At 46.8% G+C, this 13,905-nt stretch overlaps 5 protein-coding genes across 5 annotated transcripts; 4 read left to right on the top strand and 1 right to left on the bottom strand.

The window, feature by feature from the left end:
- The first annotated feature begins 59 nt into the window (after window positions 1-59).
- On the top strand, window positions 60-1,193 carry V1513DRAFT_436782 (magnesium-dependent phosphatase-1). The gene is made up of 6 exons (XM_066896826.1): window positions 60-251; window positions 314-315; window positions 365-432; window positions 493-596; window positions 660-743; window positions 805-1,193. The coding sequence occupies exons 1-6, from the start codon at window positions 188-190 to the stop codon at window positions 1,020-1,022; spliced, it is 540 nt and encodes a 179-aa protein (XP_066756322.1). The 5' UTR covers window positions 60-187; the 3' UTR covers window positions 1,023-1,193.
- A 1,667-nt stretch (window positions 1,194-2,860) lies between these two features.
- On the bottom strand, window positions 2,861-5,783 carry V1513DRAFT_482592 (transcription initiation factor TFIID subunit A-domain-containing protein). The gene is made up of 2 exons (XM_066900396.1): window positions 5,490-5,783; window positions 2,861-5,403 (listed from the first exon to the last, which is right to left on the bottom strand). Exon 2 carries the CDS (start codon window positions 5,336-5,338, stop codon window positions 3,041-3,043), a length of 2,298 nt encoding a protein of 765 aa, XP_066756321.1. The 5' UTR covers window positions 5,339-5,403; window positions 5,490-5,783; the 3' UTR covers window positions 2,861-3,040.
- A 132-nt stretch (window positions 5,784-5,915) lies between these two features.
- Window positions 5,916-7,409, top strand: V1513DRAFT_436777 (CobW/HypB/UreG, nucleotide-binding domain-containing protein). The gene is made up of 5 exons (XM_066896825.1): window positions 5,916-6,027; window positions 6,091-6,149; window positions 6,198-6,224; window positions 6,277-6,345; window positions 6,402-7,409. The coding sequence occupies exons 2-5, from the start codon at window positions 6,104-6,106 to the stop codon at window positions 7,340-7,342; spliced, it is 1,083 nt and encodes a 360-aa protein (XP_066756320.1). The 5' UTR covers window positions 5,916-6,027; window positions 6,091-6,103; the 3' UTR covers window positions 7,343-7,409.
- V1513DRAFT_482589 (uncharacterized protein) lies at window positions 7,410-9,272 on the top strand. The gene is made up of 2 exons (XM_066900395.1): window positions 7,410-8,408; window positions 8,463-9,272. The coding sequence occupies exons 1-2, from the start codon at window positions 7,780-7,782 to the stop codon at window positions 8,992-8,994; spliced, it is 1,161 nt and encodes a 386-aa protein (XP_066756319.1). The 5' UTR covers window positions 7,410-7,779; the 3' UTR covers window positions 8,995-9,272.
- Window positions 9,273-11,240: 1,968 nt separating this feature from the next.
- Window positions 11,241-12,534, top strand: V1513DRAFT_373003 (uncharacterized protein; the record flags this gene model as incomplete). The annotated part of the gene is made up of 4 exons (XM_066894806.1): window positions 11,241-11,296; window positions 11,351-11,472; window positions 11,525-12,211; window positions 12,266-12,534. The coding sequence occupies 4 exons, from the start codon at window positions 11,241-11,243 to the stop codon at window positions 12,532-12,534; spliced, it is 1,134 nt and encodes a 377-aa protein (XP_066756318.1).
- Window positions 12,535-13,905: the final 1,371 nt, after the last annotated feature.

Genomic DNA, 13,905 nt, shown 5'->3' with positions numbered 1-13,905 from the left:
TGTGACTAAGCTCAGGTATAGAGTTGGCAAAATATAGACGAGCGGAGGCGCAAGTGACAAGTGTATCGCCAGGTCTTGTTCGGAGACGTGTCTCCAGGTTGTTGAACGCATGTTATACCATTTGGGTGCTTTCTGATATTCCACTGTCCTTGGAACTACCTGGCAGTACAGCACCATCAAAGAATTAATGGCCAATTCCGACAAGTCATTTCCTAGAATTGTGGTCTTCGACTTAGACTATACATTGTGGCGTACGTGTCTTTGCGAGTCTTATCTCCGTCTGTGTTGGCATAATTTTCTAATCTGATAACAGCGGTATATTTGTCGAAGTAATATCGGCGCCTGCGATCCTGACAAATATTAGTGCTGGTGCGATACTCATATATCACCGCCTGTATCTCGCAGCAAAAGTGAGAATGCGATTGTGGATAGGTAGATAGGGCTGTTGATATGCGCGGCCAAGTATTTGAAATTCTAATACTGGCATTATAGGTATGGGTCGCAAATGGCGTTCTACAAAGATGTGCCTGAGATATTTGCGCATCTTAAGCAGAATGGGATCAAAGTCGCGGCAGCAAGTAGAACTTGCGCTCCCGGTAGGTTTAGATTACACCTTCTGGCCTGTGAGAAAGATACCCTACCCATGCTAACAGTGCTAGATGTCGCGAAGAAAATGCTAAGTCTGCTGCATGTCGGTGGCACGCGGGCAATTGATCAATTTGACGTCTTAGAAATCTACCCAGGTATGCAAAATCGCGGATGAAGTCAAACTTGGGATAATTCACATTTTAATGGTCTGCGCAGGCTCGAAAATAACGCACTTTAACTTCATTCAGAAGCAAACAGGGATAGAATACCATGACATGCTATTTTTTGATGATGAGACTCGGAATAAGGAAGTAGAGCATCGATTGGGAGTCAAGTTTATGTTTGTTACTGAAGGTGTAACGTGGAAGCTTTATAACCAAGCCATTGAAGAATGGAGAGATCATAAGGAACGTCGGAAATCTTCTTCGAAGTAGACGTACTTCAAAGTTTTGATTGCAGCTGCCTAACGCATTAATAGAACTTGTGAATGTATAGAATAAGTGCGATAGAGCATAGTGTCAGAGATCTATGAATAGATGTTATTATTATTTGAGATATTTTACTGTACGGTGCAGAAACTTGATGAGAATGAGCAGGATTCGCCTGATATAATTTTGTCCCTAACCCGCAACTTGTCAAAGTTTCCGATCAACTATATGGCTGCTCGTTAAAAATCGAATAGTTACTAGTCACGTGAAGCCTTCGAGTTGATTTGATTGGAGATACAAATAGCAACATCACCACTTCTTTCGAGTATTGATCTGCAAGCAAAGCAAGTGTTCTCATCGTAGAGAGTCTCTCCCTTCACTGAATAACTTCGGCCCTACAGCTTCGGAGGCAACGTCAGTAGGGTCTCCCGCCTCAAGTCCCGGAAAAATTGACTCATCAAATTACCCTTGAATTGAGCAAAGTTTACGAAAGTCCTCGTGTACGTTGAAAACAAGACCTGCTGTAGTCAAAGAAGACCTGCTGTAGTCAAAGAAGATCTGCTGTAGTCTGTCAACTGGTGACGCAATATCAAGCCTTTGAGCTTCCTCATCAATGTTTTAGACTATGGTTGAGAGGCGATCTGGCTAATACTATCCTCTGGCACTAGTTCGAGAGAGCTCACAATAGTTTGACTGTGAGCCGGTGGCGACTGGCGAGCCATACATCCTGCACCGGCTCCTCTGCTTGTACCCATGATATCCGTGCTCGGAACAAATCTGACTCAATTAGGAAGTAGAGAAGAGTGATTTCGTTGAATATGAGGATTTTCGTGTTTCGGGGTTTGTTTGTGTTGTGGAGGCATTGATGCGCGTTTTCGCGGCGAAGCGCGCCAAAAACTGAAGCTAATTCTGAATACGCTAAATCCGACCCTAGGGCGGCGCTCTTAAGACCTTCCACGTTTCGCTCCACTCTACGTGTCGGTCGGCAGATCCTCCGTTTTGAAATAACGACGTCGCCCGTCGGCAGATATACCAATTCAGGTTCTGATAATAGCATTGGGCTAGTGACATCAATTATTTCCTTTGCTTTATGGGTTAGTTCGATCACCGACGATGCATCTGAAGTTGAAGTAATCCGGATGTGATATCAGGGGAGAGAGGAACTCGCGCAGAGATTTCAAAAATTAATGGATATACAACGTACAACGGAATTGACTTAGATATCGCGTGCCGAATGCGTCATAGTCCATGGATGCACTCTCATCATACGAATTATAACTCTGTTGCATGTCCCGCTGGGTGAAAGTCGTTGTCAATTTTCATTTGCAAACAATACATACATAGTACCCAATTTGTCCGCCAGAAATAAACCCCCCTAACTTATGTGAACATTACTTTTTCGCCGTCATCCAATTAAGACGAAACCGACTGCGCAAAAGGATTGTTTGACCCCCCCGCCGTCAAAACCAGGAGCTTGGCCACCACTTGCGTCCACCGATCAACATTTTCTTCGAGGGGGATTTGCTACTGCTTTGCCTAATGTTTTGTTATTTTTTTTGTTTTATTTTTGGACTCGTTGTACGCACACAACGTCAAGGGTTGCGGCTTAACCTTTGCTCTATAATATTTTGTGCCACCTAAGTCCTATTGTTTTAAAAGAAAAGCAACTTTCAATGACCGTACATAGAATATTTTTCTCGCGTGTATAGAAGCAGCAATGCTTCTGTGAGTGCAAGTCCCTCGTGGATTGGAAGGCCCTTTATGGGGTCAAAAGATTCCTCAATGCTCTGCTTAATTTCGCATTTTGCGGGTTTTGCGAGTTTTTGTTGAGTTTTTTGCTAGGAGCCAGAAATAGTATACATTTAAATTAACAGAAGCTGCAAAACCAAGGAACCAATACATCAACGGCACAACACTGTTAACTCATACAACACTGCTCGACATCGTGACTATAACTTCCACACGCACGATATGATATTATCCCCACCGATTCTCGTACAGTCATGGTCATAATTCATAACTGCTTATTTTCCAGAAATAGCCCTGCTTGTATTCACACCGCTCAACTTCTGCAAATAGCTCTGCGTCGGATTCCATCTCCTGACCGATCGAATCTCATCTGCGTTGTAACCAGGAATTCTAATATTCCAATTGCGCTCCAAATGCAACTGTACATCTTTGACATCAAGGGTATTAGACTTTCTATGCTTCGCAAGTCGACAACTGAAGGACGCTACCGACGTCACAAATTCGTCAGCTAGATCCAATAATAGCTCTTCCACGTCACCATCAATGCTAGTATCCCGCTCGTCGCCTAGTAGTGGGACACCATTGATGCTGCTGCTGGTCCCGATCATGTCCTTGACCAGCTCACTTAGCTTGCGCTTCGACAAGACCCGCGCCACGCCGCCGTTAAGCTCAAATGAAGGAGGTTTCATGACCGCGGGGCTCGTCATGATCGGAGAGTTTGCGGCGTGTCCACCAGAAAGAGAAGGACGAGCAGGTTTGACTGAGGCCGGGGTAGGTTGTTTGATAGAAAGCGTTGTGGGAATCGGCATTTGGTTAATGACACTGGCTGAAGGGTTGAAGATATTTTGACCGTTCATTATCGGTTGCTGAGTAAGAACTGGACGAGCAGATGGGCCAGCAGGGCTTTGCGGTGTCTGTGGCGTCTGCCCTACCGCGGCTTGTATAGCTTGCTGTTGAGCCGGAGTCTGTTGTTGTTGGAGCCGCTGCTGTGCTGACGTTGCCTGGCGCGCCATAGGCGATCCTTGAGCAATAGCAGGCGAACCGGTTCTAGCCGCAGCAGACGCGGTCGCAGCAGCAGCAGCAGCAGCAGCCGGGATCCCACTAAGAGCTGTCGCTTGCAGTCTCGGACTTAAATTGGAATTTGGCGTAGCGCCAGCTCGGATTGCTTGGGCCCTCTGTGCGCCTGTAAGTCCCGGCTGTGCTGCCAATGGTGATTGCATTGGGTTCTGAGGCGACACTGCTCGTCCCGGAGCATTTTGTGGTTGCATGCGCTGCTGTTGAGATTGAATCACAGCCTGTTGATTCTGCTGTTGAAGGAGCTGTTGCTGCTGAAAAGCTTGCTGCTGGGCCGGTGTAAGGGATTGCGGCGGCTTGACGACGCCAGGAGGCCTCGCTAGATTACTTTGCTGTATAGGGAACCCTTTCTGGGAGTTCTGCATAGCCTGAGCCTGAATCTGCGATTGCTGTTGTTGCGCTCGCTGCGCGATTGAGGTTTGCATTTGCATTTGTTTGTTTCCAGCAGGCTGTTGCGGCAACGACTGCTGCATCTGACTTTGTGTCATTTGAGGGTTGTTTTGCTGCACAGCAGCAAGTTGACTCATCAAGTTCGCGGTCGTAAGCGGCTGACCTTGACCGGCATGAATCGCAGGTTTCTGCATCTGAGCCAGTTGAGCTTGCTGAGACGGTTGCTGTTGCTGGTGCTGTTGATCCATCTGAGCTTGAGGATTACTTAGCCGGATCTGCTGCGCCAGACTTTTCGCCATCAGCACGTATTGCTCGCGTTTTACTGTCAACTCACGAACATACTGTTGTACTTTCGCCCTTTCTTCGGGACTGATACCAGGATTCTCGTTCAAATATTTTTCGTGGGCATTAATCTGCGCCTGAGATTGCTGCACGTACTTATTCACATGGTTGAAGTGATTCATGCGAACAGAATGCTGCTGAGCTGGAGACATATTTGCAAACTGCGCTGCCTGAGCGGCCTTCAATTGCTGTTGTTGTTGAGGAGTACGGGCAGCCGCCATCGCGCCCGCGCTTGGCGGCAGACTTTGCTGGCTTTGTTGCGGAGTCACCGTCGCACTAGCTTGGCCTTGTGGCGGCAGTCGCTGCTGTTGCATAACCGGTGTCCGTTGCATGGCCGCAGCTAGCTGTTGCTGCTGTTGTGTGGCCGTCAACTGGGTAGCGTGAGCCTGCGCCTGCTGTGGATTCTGGGCCATATATTGCTGACTGCTAGCTTGTAATCGCCTCGCGTATTCCTTTATTTTCGCGGCCCTCGCCATTGCCTGCTTGCCCTCAGCCGTATCCATACCAAATGACCGAGCCTGCTGCATTTCCAGCTGATATTGCTGCGATAATCGGGTAAATGGCTCCTGCATTTGAGTAACGCTGCCACCCTGCCGCGGAATCGGTATGCCACGACCGGCTCCGCCGACTTGGGGAATCATATTTTGCTGTCCTCGACCATGCTGAGCTTGGAATGGCAATTGTTGATGTAAATTCTGCGTATCTTGTTGCTGCTGCGGAGATGACTGTGGACCATCTTTCATTCCTTGCTGCTGTTGAGCAGACATTTTGGAATCACCGGAAACTGTACCAAATTGACTGGAATTATACGAGTTGAGTCTTGTGATATATTCTAATACTAGGGTTAGTCTGGCGCTCAATTTTTTTGCGCGGTGAAGGTCTTATCACCATGCGATATTACCAACAGAAATCGCATACCTAACAATAGTCCAGTAGCAAATCCAATTCGTAAACTCTCCACAATCAACCAATCACTAATCTTCAGCAATGAAAGCGGTACCAAAGATTAAATAAATCAGACGTGCGAATCGTCCTGCAGATGGCAACTTCGTACGCAACTGTAAGCCTTCTTGCTGGTCCGTGCAAAAATAAGTCTAATCGCAGTTAAATCCCACTTATTAGGCCCTTCTCCCACAGCTCGTCGGTCCCAATACTTTAGCGGCGATTGCTTCAATCTGATGGGCGACGGTGTCGATTGTTCGTGCAGTAAGGCAGAGTATGCCGATCGGAGATGGCATTCCTGCGTTTGAAGTTTACGGTTTGACCCTAACCCTCAGAAAGAGCCCGCTGCTTTGTTTAATGGGTTTTGTAGATGTCGTGCGGCCGACTGCATCGAAGAGTTCTGGGCGGCAAGCTCAAAGCCAACTCTACAACAAAATAATCCTGGACGATGGTCTATTGAAGTGGATGCTAATCGGTGACTTTTGATTAGATATTATAGACTTTAGAGTTCAAGGTGATAATATCTTATAAGCAATGCTCGTACGCGTGTTTCCAGTTTCTAATTTTTGATTCTCAGGCCACCGACAATAATGACTGTCGAGCCGACACCAGTGACCGTCTTTACCGGATTTTTGGGTACGTTGCCTAACGGTGGATAACTAGTGCAATCTCTAATAGTAATAGGCGCCGGAAAGACTACTCTTCTAATCTGTATGCGGCCTCTACTTTAGATTCATACGACAACTGACAGCAGCTCAATTAGCTCTCCTGAAACAGCTTCCAAAGGACTATAAAGTTGCAATATTAAAGAATGAATATGGCGACATAAAAAGTACTGTAACGGTTTACTGACCTGGACCGGACGGGAATGCTAACCCTGTGGTTTAGTCGACTCTGCTTTGGCAGCGCAGAGTAATGGCAATCTCGCCGGCGTAACGGAGATGTTGAACGGCTGTCTCTGTTGCGTTCTAACGGGACAAATGCGTGCAGCAATCATCGAACTCCAGGAGAAGTACCATCCAGACCGAATTCTAATCGAAACCTCCGGCAGCGCGTTTCCAGCTACTATTTCAATCCAACTGCGTGATCTCGCGAAGGAATTCGATGACCAAGCGTCGGGACAAGGCATCCGACTTGACGGGATCATTAACGTTATTGATGTTGAGCATTTTATGGGATATGCAGATACGTCGAAGACGGCAGCGCTGCAGGCTCAGTACACGGACTTGATCGTTTTCAACAAGTGGGAGAATGTGTCAGAGAGGCAGTTTGACATTGTGTGGGATAGAGTTAATGACTTGAACACCGACACGCCGAAGATTAAAAGTAATAATGGTAGTATTTCATTAGAAGCGATTCTTGGGATTGATAGTAAGCTTGGTCTGGCATTGTTGCAGGCGCCACGTCATCAGAACAGCCATGATCATGCGGGACACGGTCATGACAGCGACGAGCATGTTTCCGAAATCGAGACTTTGACAGTGAAGTTCCCGAAGAAAGATCTGGATGGTAAAGAGTTAACGCCTTTCTTCAACTATATCGAGATTGCACCGAAGGACGAAATTTATCGCATGAAATTCGTTGTTCGACTTCCAGGGAGTGCCCTGCCCGCTGCGTCAAAGTCAGATAGTTCCGAGCCTCGCACGTATATATTGAATTGGGCATTCGGCAGATACGAGTTTACTCTGATATCAGAAGAAGCAGCTCCAGCATTATTGGATGATTATCTTGCTGGAATTGGCACTGTTATGGTCGGGCGAGGCGACGGACGACGTTTTAGAAAACGCTTGAGCGGAATTTTGGGGGATGGGGTTGAAGTGGAGTTATAATATGATAGACGGCCTAATGTAATGTTCGATAGAGCTACAATAGAATTTATGAGGACAACCGTAACTTCAAAATTTAGTATATTTTTGTGTTGGAAGCGTCAAGCTACTCAGCTGGGGATGGAGGGTTTTATTAAGGGTTTGGTATTTCGATTTGATGCGAGTCAAAACCTTACACCGAACGCGACTACAAAAATTGCGAGCCTGGTCATGGTCGAGAAGTTTGATTTGCTTTCGCATTAATCGCCAAATCAAGCAGATCTGTATCGTTGCAGTCACTGTTGTTCGACCAGAATCCACTGTTTGGGAATTGAAAGACCCGGGCAAATGATATTGGCTGTCGGGCGGCTGGACGGTTTGGTCACAATCTTCACGCTGTCGAAGCTACTGGATCAAGAGTCGATATATAATTAATCCGAGAAAGAAGGGATTAGTACAAGATGCAGACGGATCCGAGTAATGGCACTCAAGGCACGATTGCCGTGCTGCGGAATTTTTTAATGAATAGGTACAACCCTCAAGTTCAGCTCCTTGATCTACAGAACTTGTACGGCGACCCGTATCTTTTATCCAACGGCCTATTATCACAAGACAGCACGCGCTCGAAAATGTTTCCTGCTATGATGAAAGTCGCGAGCATGGATTTGAAGAATGTTGAGAGTGTTAACTTGGCGGGGAATAACATATCAGATCTAACAGCCGTGACGACATTGGCGGCCACGTTCCCGCATTTGAAAAATCTTTCGTTGGCGAATAATGAGATTTCGCAGTGGAGACATTTGGATCCCTGGCGACATAAGTTTAGGGAGTTGAGGGAATTGGTGTTGACGGGGAATTCGATTACGGGGCTTAATAATTATAGAGCTGAGATATTGAGACGGTTTCCTTCGTTGAAAATGCTTGATGGTCAGGTTATTGAGGGTATCAATGTGCCGGAGTTCAAGATTCGCGGATCGAATCCAGCCGTGAACTCATTCGCGGCCAATATAAAGAAACTTCCCATCAGCACGAAGGCAGGATTTTTCGAGACATCGGAGATTCAGAATATAGCGATGGATTTTCTTGGCAAGTACGTCCTCCAGGAAGCTTCTAACAGGAATTGCTCAACTAACAAACGGTTCAGATTCTTCCAGGTATACGACAGCGATCGATCACAATTGATGCCGCTATATGATAATTTGTCGCTCTTCTCGTTGTCGCTAAATACTGGCGTCCCAAGGGATCTTACCGCCCGAGACAACCAAGGCATACAGAATTGGAGCAGCTACATTCCAATCTCGCGAAACCTGACGCGAGTTACAACGAGTAATACTCGCCAGAATCGACTGGCTCTCGGACAGGAGCAGATTTCACAACTTCTGCATAAAATTCCGCCATCGAAACACGACTTGTCTGCGCCGGAGAAATTCGCAATCGAAGCATGGACAGCACGTGGGTTGCGTGCGCCGGATGATGCAGGGATTATGTTGATTGTGCATGGCGAGTTCGAAGAGCCGCCGCAGCAGCCGGGGCGGGCTAATGCGTATTCGTTGAAGCGAAGCTTTGATCGCACGTTGTTGCTATTGCCGGTTCCTACGACCGGAGCAATCTTGGTGGTGTCGGACCTGCTGACTGTGCGTGGATGGGCCGGGTCCCGGGCGTGGACGCCACGATAGAAAGGTGTGTGCAATGCGCTTTTATGAACAACATATTTCATACCGGTGGTGCCAACTATGCGTTTCTAAGGTCGACTTTATAAACGTGGTACATTCATGTAATATTGAGACTGCAGAAAAGAAGGATTTAGTTTTGTACAATATTTAATTTACTGGTGTAGCAAGTATGGAGACAAAGGAAGCAGAAGCAGGCTACGAGTCGGGCACATGTATATTTGTACGGAAGTTGAAAGAATAAATGTAAATATGACCATCACAATATAGAGTATGTATTGAATGACACTCTTATTTGTTAGGGCTGGGCAGAGAGCTGCACGCTTTGATCAAGACTGAGCGCAGGCTGATCAGTGAGGGTGTGTTGTCCAAATATATCATCACGCGAGCGAAAGATGTTGACGACCGAGAAAAGCGACGATTGGTAGCCATCTCAGGTTGTCAAGCAATGAAATGCATCGACCTCGTGGTTAGAGACGAAACCAACGGCTGTCTCGGCCCCAAGTGGCCGATTTATCGAGGACGATGAATGGAACGCGAGTGTGTCAGAAACAGAATAGTTCGGAGGAGCAGTCACCGAGACTGCTATATGAGATACGAGACATTTGGGTCATCGAGTGCGATCACCTCAGGACGCTAACGAACCGCGTGGTTCTTAGGCGAGGCCACGCTTGCATATTATAGGCATAGTGACGTCGGTCTGCGATTAGAGAAGAACGTTATATACCTCGATGTATGTTATGTATCCACAATCTCCAAACTGCGCTGCTCTCGGATATTTCCTATCCACATGTTAAGTTGATATGTGAATGCGCGCCATCACAAGTGACAGATCACTATGTCTTCACACATCCAACATTCAATTAATTTGGAAAAACAGAGGCAACCTGCAGACAAGAACACAATACTATTAACACGATGAGTTGTGGCGCATGAAACATGGCCTCGTCGGATTAGATTCGTTGTTTTTGGCTTCTAGAAGTCGGTCGTGTGGGCCATCTGCTTCTTGGGTGGTTTTACTTGGTCACGTAGCAATTCAGATGTCGCAGCCCCAACTTACACATTGACCGACAGGACTTCACTATTTCTGCTTTTGGAACCGAGCCGTTGACAATTGACAGGCATGATGATAGACAGCCTAGTCCACCTGCCGAACGACGATGACTGCACGTTATATGGGCTAAAAGTACGTCCATCCTTCACCCGCGTGATACACTCCACTGAACTGTGGCTATTGCTGGGCATGAGCCTTGGAATTTGACCTGTCCCTGCTTACGGCAACAAACAACCACTTATAAAATGCAAAGAACAGCAGTGCGGGTTGTGATATGTCCTGGGATATTACTTACTAACTGGAGGATGCGTTTAGAATATCCTTCTATATTGCCTAACTTAGCTGTTAATTACTCGGCTCCAGCAGATTCGCGTCGGGCGGGCGAGCGCATGCTGCCCGTGACAAGGTTGTGAGAGCAGCCGACCTGCAACTTGGTCGTCATTGATATCGCGGTCGGTCTTCTTGTAGAACAATCGTTAATTGTAGATCGTTCACGCGGCCAGTGTTAGCATTGTCATTGTGATGGCCAGTGCTTGCGGCTTGGGCCAACCGGTTTTGAGGCTGGCCAGTTTTGTCTAGCCAGTGTTTCCACGTCCACAATATCCCGGGTACAAGCCAGACTCAATACGACACCCCGGGGATAGTGTCTCCCGCGGCTGCCAGCACCATTCCTTCACGAATTCTCATCACTGCTCCTCCATCACGATTGTTCTGCTTTAACAAAGGCAGGGGTCGTGCTGCATCGTGGCTTCCACGTGCTCTTCATTCAAGTCGGACGTTGTCTCGGTATCTAGTTTTTCCCGTTTACCGCTGTCCTTGCTAGCCAGTCCCTCTATGGCCCTGGTCACATTAAACGTACCCTGTTCAATTCTTCTCTGCATCCGGTATCTTGTTTGTTCGCCTCGGTCGCAGTCTTGCTTGTTTGTACTCTGTCGCCTGTACGCACTCTGATCGCAACGTGCTCCGCTTGTTCTTTCTGTCGATCTCGGGCAAATTTATATATATGCTCCTCCACATCCTCTCTCTTGCCTGTGTTACCATTTACTGACCACTGGACTCCGTCCAACCGACTGCAAACGCTATTTCACGAATTATCTATACCACTTGATCAGTCTCGATCCATTCTTTACTTTGCCTGTCATTCTTTACGTTGTTGATCGCACTCTTTACCTTTTGCTCTCTATTTTCCACTTTCGCGATGCAAACTGTTCCTATCGTTCCGGAATATTCACCCGTCTCCTATGAACCTCAAAAGTATGCCACCAAATTCATTTTGTGCACGATTGTCATGCTAACTAGAAATAATAGTCTTGGACGGCCACGCCCCCATAGCCACCAACCTGTTGTGGTCCCTTCCCAAGTCTATCCGCTACCACTCAGATGCTACGACTCCTCACCAGCGACTCCTGCTGATGATTTCATTAGCAGTGGTATGTAACTGCTATTGATTTGTACAATGCATTGATATTGACCTGTCGGAAGTATACTATCCTCCGTCTTCTCCACAAGACGAATCCTACTCTGACTCTTTCCGCGCGTCCTCCGTCGCGCCCTCCATTATAACATTCTGCGATCCCAAGTCGATTGAGATGCATTCGTATCCTCTGATGGCACCATACATGCGAATATTTGCTGGTTCAGATTCGCTGAAAAGTAGCCACGACGGCTTGCTCACTCCAGTATCGGTCCCAGATGAGAGCTTTTATGGCACATGTCACTATGATAGGACTTTTGTCAACGACTTTGATCTTCCGCGACTTGCATCTAGCGGTAGTGACAGTACAGATTCTGAATATGAGCCACAGGACATCATCTGTGGCTCTCCAAGCTCGGTGATCAGTGACAATATGCTGATGTTCGACAACACCTTATCGTCATCTCTCATTTCTCCCGCGCAGTCTCCCATGTCGGTTGGTCGAATGTCATCCAACTTTTGCGGCTCCTCGTCAGTTCCTGAGATTCCTACGATGCCCTGCTCCACACCAATGGTCACTTCCTTCAACGAGAACTCTCCTGTAATCGTTAGAGACTACATTCAGAGACGTGGCCGAAAGCCGAGTCTGATCGAGGATCCCAGCAAGGCTTTTGTTTGCGCCCACTGCAACAGACGATTCAGAAGGCACGAGCATCTAAAGCGTCATTTCCGAAGTCTACACACTCGCGAGAAACGTACGGTTTTCAATGCTGCTATTGGGAAAATCTTACACTAACGTCCTACGACAGCCTTCAAATGCGAAGAATGTTCCAAGAGCTTCTCTCGCTCTGATAATCTTGCCCAGCACATCCGGACTCATGCTCGAGGTGGTCGATCCGCAGATGACAATGACTTTGAAGACGATTCAGACATTTCCGAGGGTTCATCCAGTAGAAGGCAACGATTTTCAAAGTCTTCAATGTCGTCGTCGCCAAACAGACGGAGAGCCCGTCAGATATCTACTTCTTGTGCACGATCGGGAGAGTCTCGTCGTCGCACTAGCCGTTCGTCAAAGTAGTGTCTACAAAACGTGTACAAAGAATTGGATCAATTTTCCATTCGTGAAATGAAGCAACAAAAGCGCGTCATTCGGAAATCGGCGTTTTTGTAAATATATCGATACATTGTTTTAAATACCGTGGGCCCATGAATTTTTGTTATTTTCCAAATGTGTGTTAGTAGTGAATTATTTGAGGTTTTGTTATTGGTTAGGCTTTATTTATGATCTTATACATCCTATGCATAAATAGGAGAGGTTATGTTGTCTCAAGTAATTACCATCCTCGGTTTACGCGTATTATAATTTTTCAAAAATTCAACTTGCCACCAAAAGTCGGCGAAATCATACTTGATAATAATAACATAGCAAGTAAATGTGATACCCGGCCTTGCTGATTCGTGCGCCTGATATGCGGCTTGTCATAGACATCCAAGCAAGTCAATCATCTTCCTCGCGCATCTCATTCATTGGCACCTAAGCAACAAATATGCCGGATGTGCCTCACTGACACCATTTACAGTTGTGGGGAAGCATACTGCACCGTAAGACGGAACACTGGAAAACTTTCGACAGTACTCAAAAAACCAAGACTGTTTATTTACCTTGTTCCGTATAATACGCCTCTTCGGTCGGACTAGACCGAGAGTTGTCAGTATTCGCGGCTGGGATGTGCACGCGCTTCTCCAACCTCTTCTTCCAGTGTACAACACTTTGTTTTGATTTGCATTTGACGCGGAAAGTGCGCTTTGACTGATAAATCGAGAAACTGCCCCTATTCGTCTACGTACATGTTAGACGTGATGACTGCCAGAGTAGCATCATGTACACGAAGCCCCGGCGAGTATGGATTAATTGCTCAACCTACAAATTTAGCCGCAAAAGTTTGGCATCCCATATCACACTACAAACTGAAATAGCACGCAGAAAAACAGCAATTCATTCGAGAATGGAGACTGGGTTGGATGATTGTCGGGCTAATGACCGTCATCGAAAGCAGTAGCCTCATCTAAATACCGATGCCAATGGTTTGAACGAACGATAAAACTTTCCACGTCGTAACCAGGGCCTTGGCATCCCATATTGGTGACCGCGAGGGTAAAAGAAGCTAAGCATTCCCGAGGGAGTTCCAGGACGTGCAAACAGAGAGTAGTGAAATCATCAATGCATTGTCTGTTGCTCAGAGAGTCAACCTATCGCCGAGAATGTCATTTATACTTAATTATTGTGTATATTTCAACGGAACGACCGGATTGAGTTCAATGCCGGTTGGATTCTGGAATTCGGTTCGCTAGGCATTGAATGTAGCCTCTGAGTCGTGTATAGCTGATGGGCCAGCGGTCTTATCGTCTGTATCGTTAAAAGGCGGGGGTGGCAGTTGAAACTGCATCG

This window comes from Lipomyces chichibuensis (genome assembly GCF_038497645.1).
Source record: "Lipomyces chichibuensis strain CBS 12929 unplaced genomic scaffold V1513scaffold_2, whole genome shotgun sequence".
Classification (NCBI taxonomy): Eukaryota; Fungi; Ascomycota; class Lipomycetes; order Lipomycetales; family Lipomycetaceae; genus Lipomyces; species Lipomyces chichibuensis.
Note: the sequence above shows the minus strand (reverse complement) of the source record. Positions and strands in the feature narration are given on the sequence as shown.

Coding starts and splice junctions, on each gene's coding strand:
- V1513DRAFT_482592 (XM_066900396.1), bottom strand. CDS start 5,338: ATGTCTGCTCAACAGCAGCAAGGAATGAAAGATGGTCCACAGTCATCT.
- V1513DRAFT_482589 (XM_066900395.1), top strand. CDS start 7,780: ATGCAGACGGATCCGAGTAATGGCACTCAAGGCACGATTGCCGTGCTG. Junction 8,409..8,462: donor GCGATGGATTTTCTTGGCAA/GTACGTCCTCCA, acceptor CAAACGGTTCAG/ATTCTTCCAGGTATACGACA.
- V1513DRAFT_436782 (XM_066896826.1), top strand. CDS start 188: ATGGCCAATTCCGACAAGTCATTTCCTAGAATTGTGGTCTTCGACTTA. Junction 433..492: donor GAGAATGCGATTGTGGATAG/GTAGATAGGGCT, acceptor CTGGCATTATAG/GTATGGGTCGCAAATGGCGT. Junction 744..804: donor CGTCTTAGAAATCTACCCAG/GTATGCAAAATC, acceptor TGGTCTGCGCAG/GCTCGAAAATAACGCACTTT.
- V1513DRAFT_436777 (XM_066896825.1), top strand. CDS start 6,104: ATGACTGTCGAGCCGACACCAGTGACCGTCTTTACCGGATTTTTGG. Junction 6,150..6,197: donor CGTCTTTACCGGATTTTTGG/GTACGTTGCCTA, acceptor TAATAGTAATAG/GCGCCGGAAAGACTACTCTT. Junction 6,346..6,401: donor TGAATATGGCGACATAAAAA/GTACTGTAACGG, acceptor CCTGTGGTTTAG/TCGACTCTGCTTTGGCAGCG.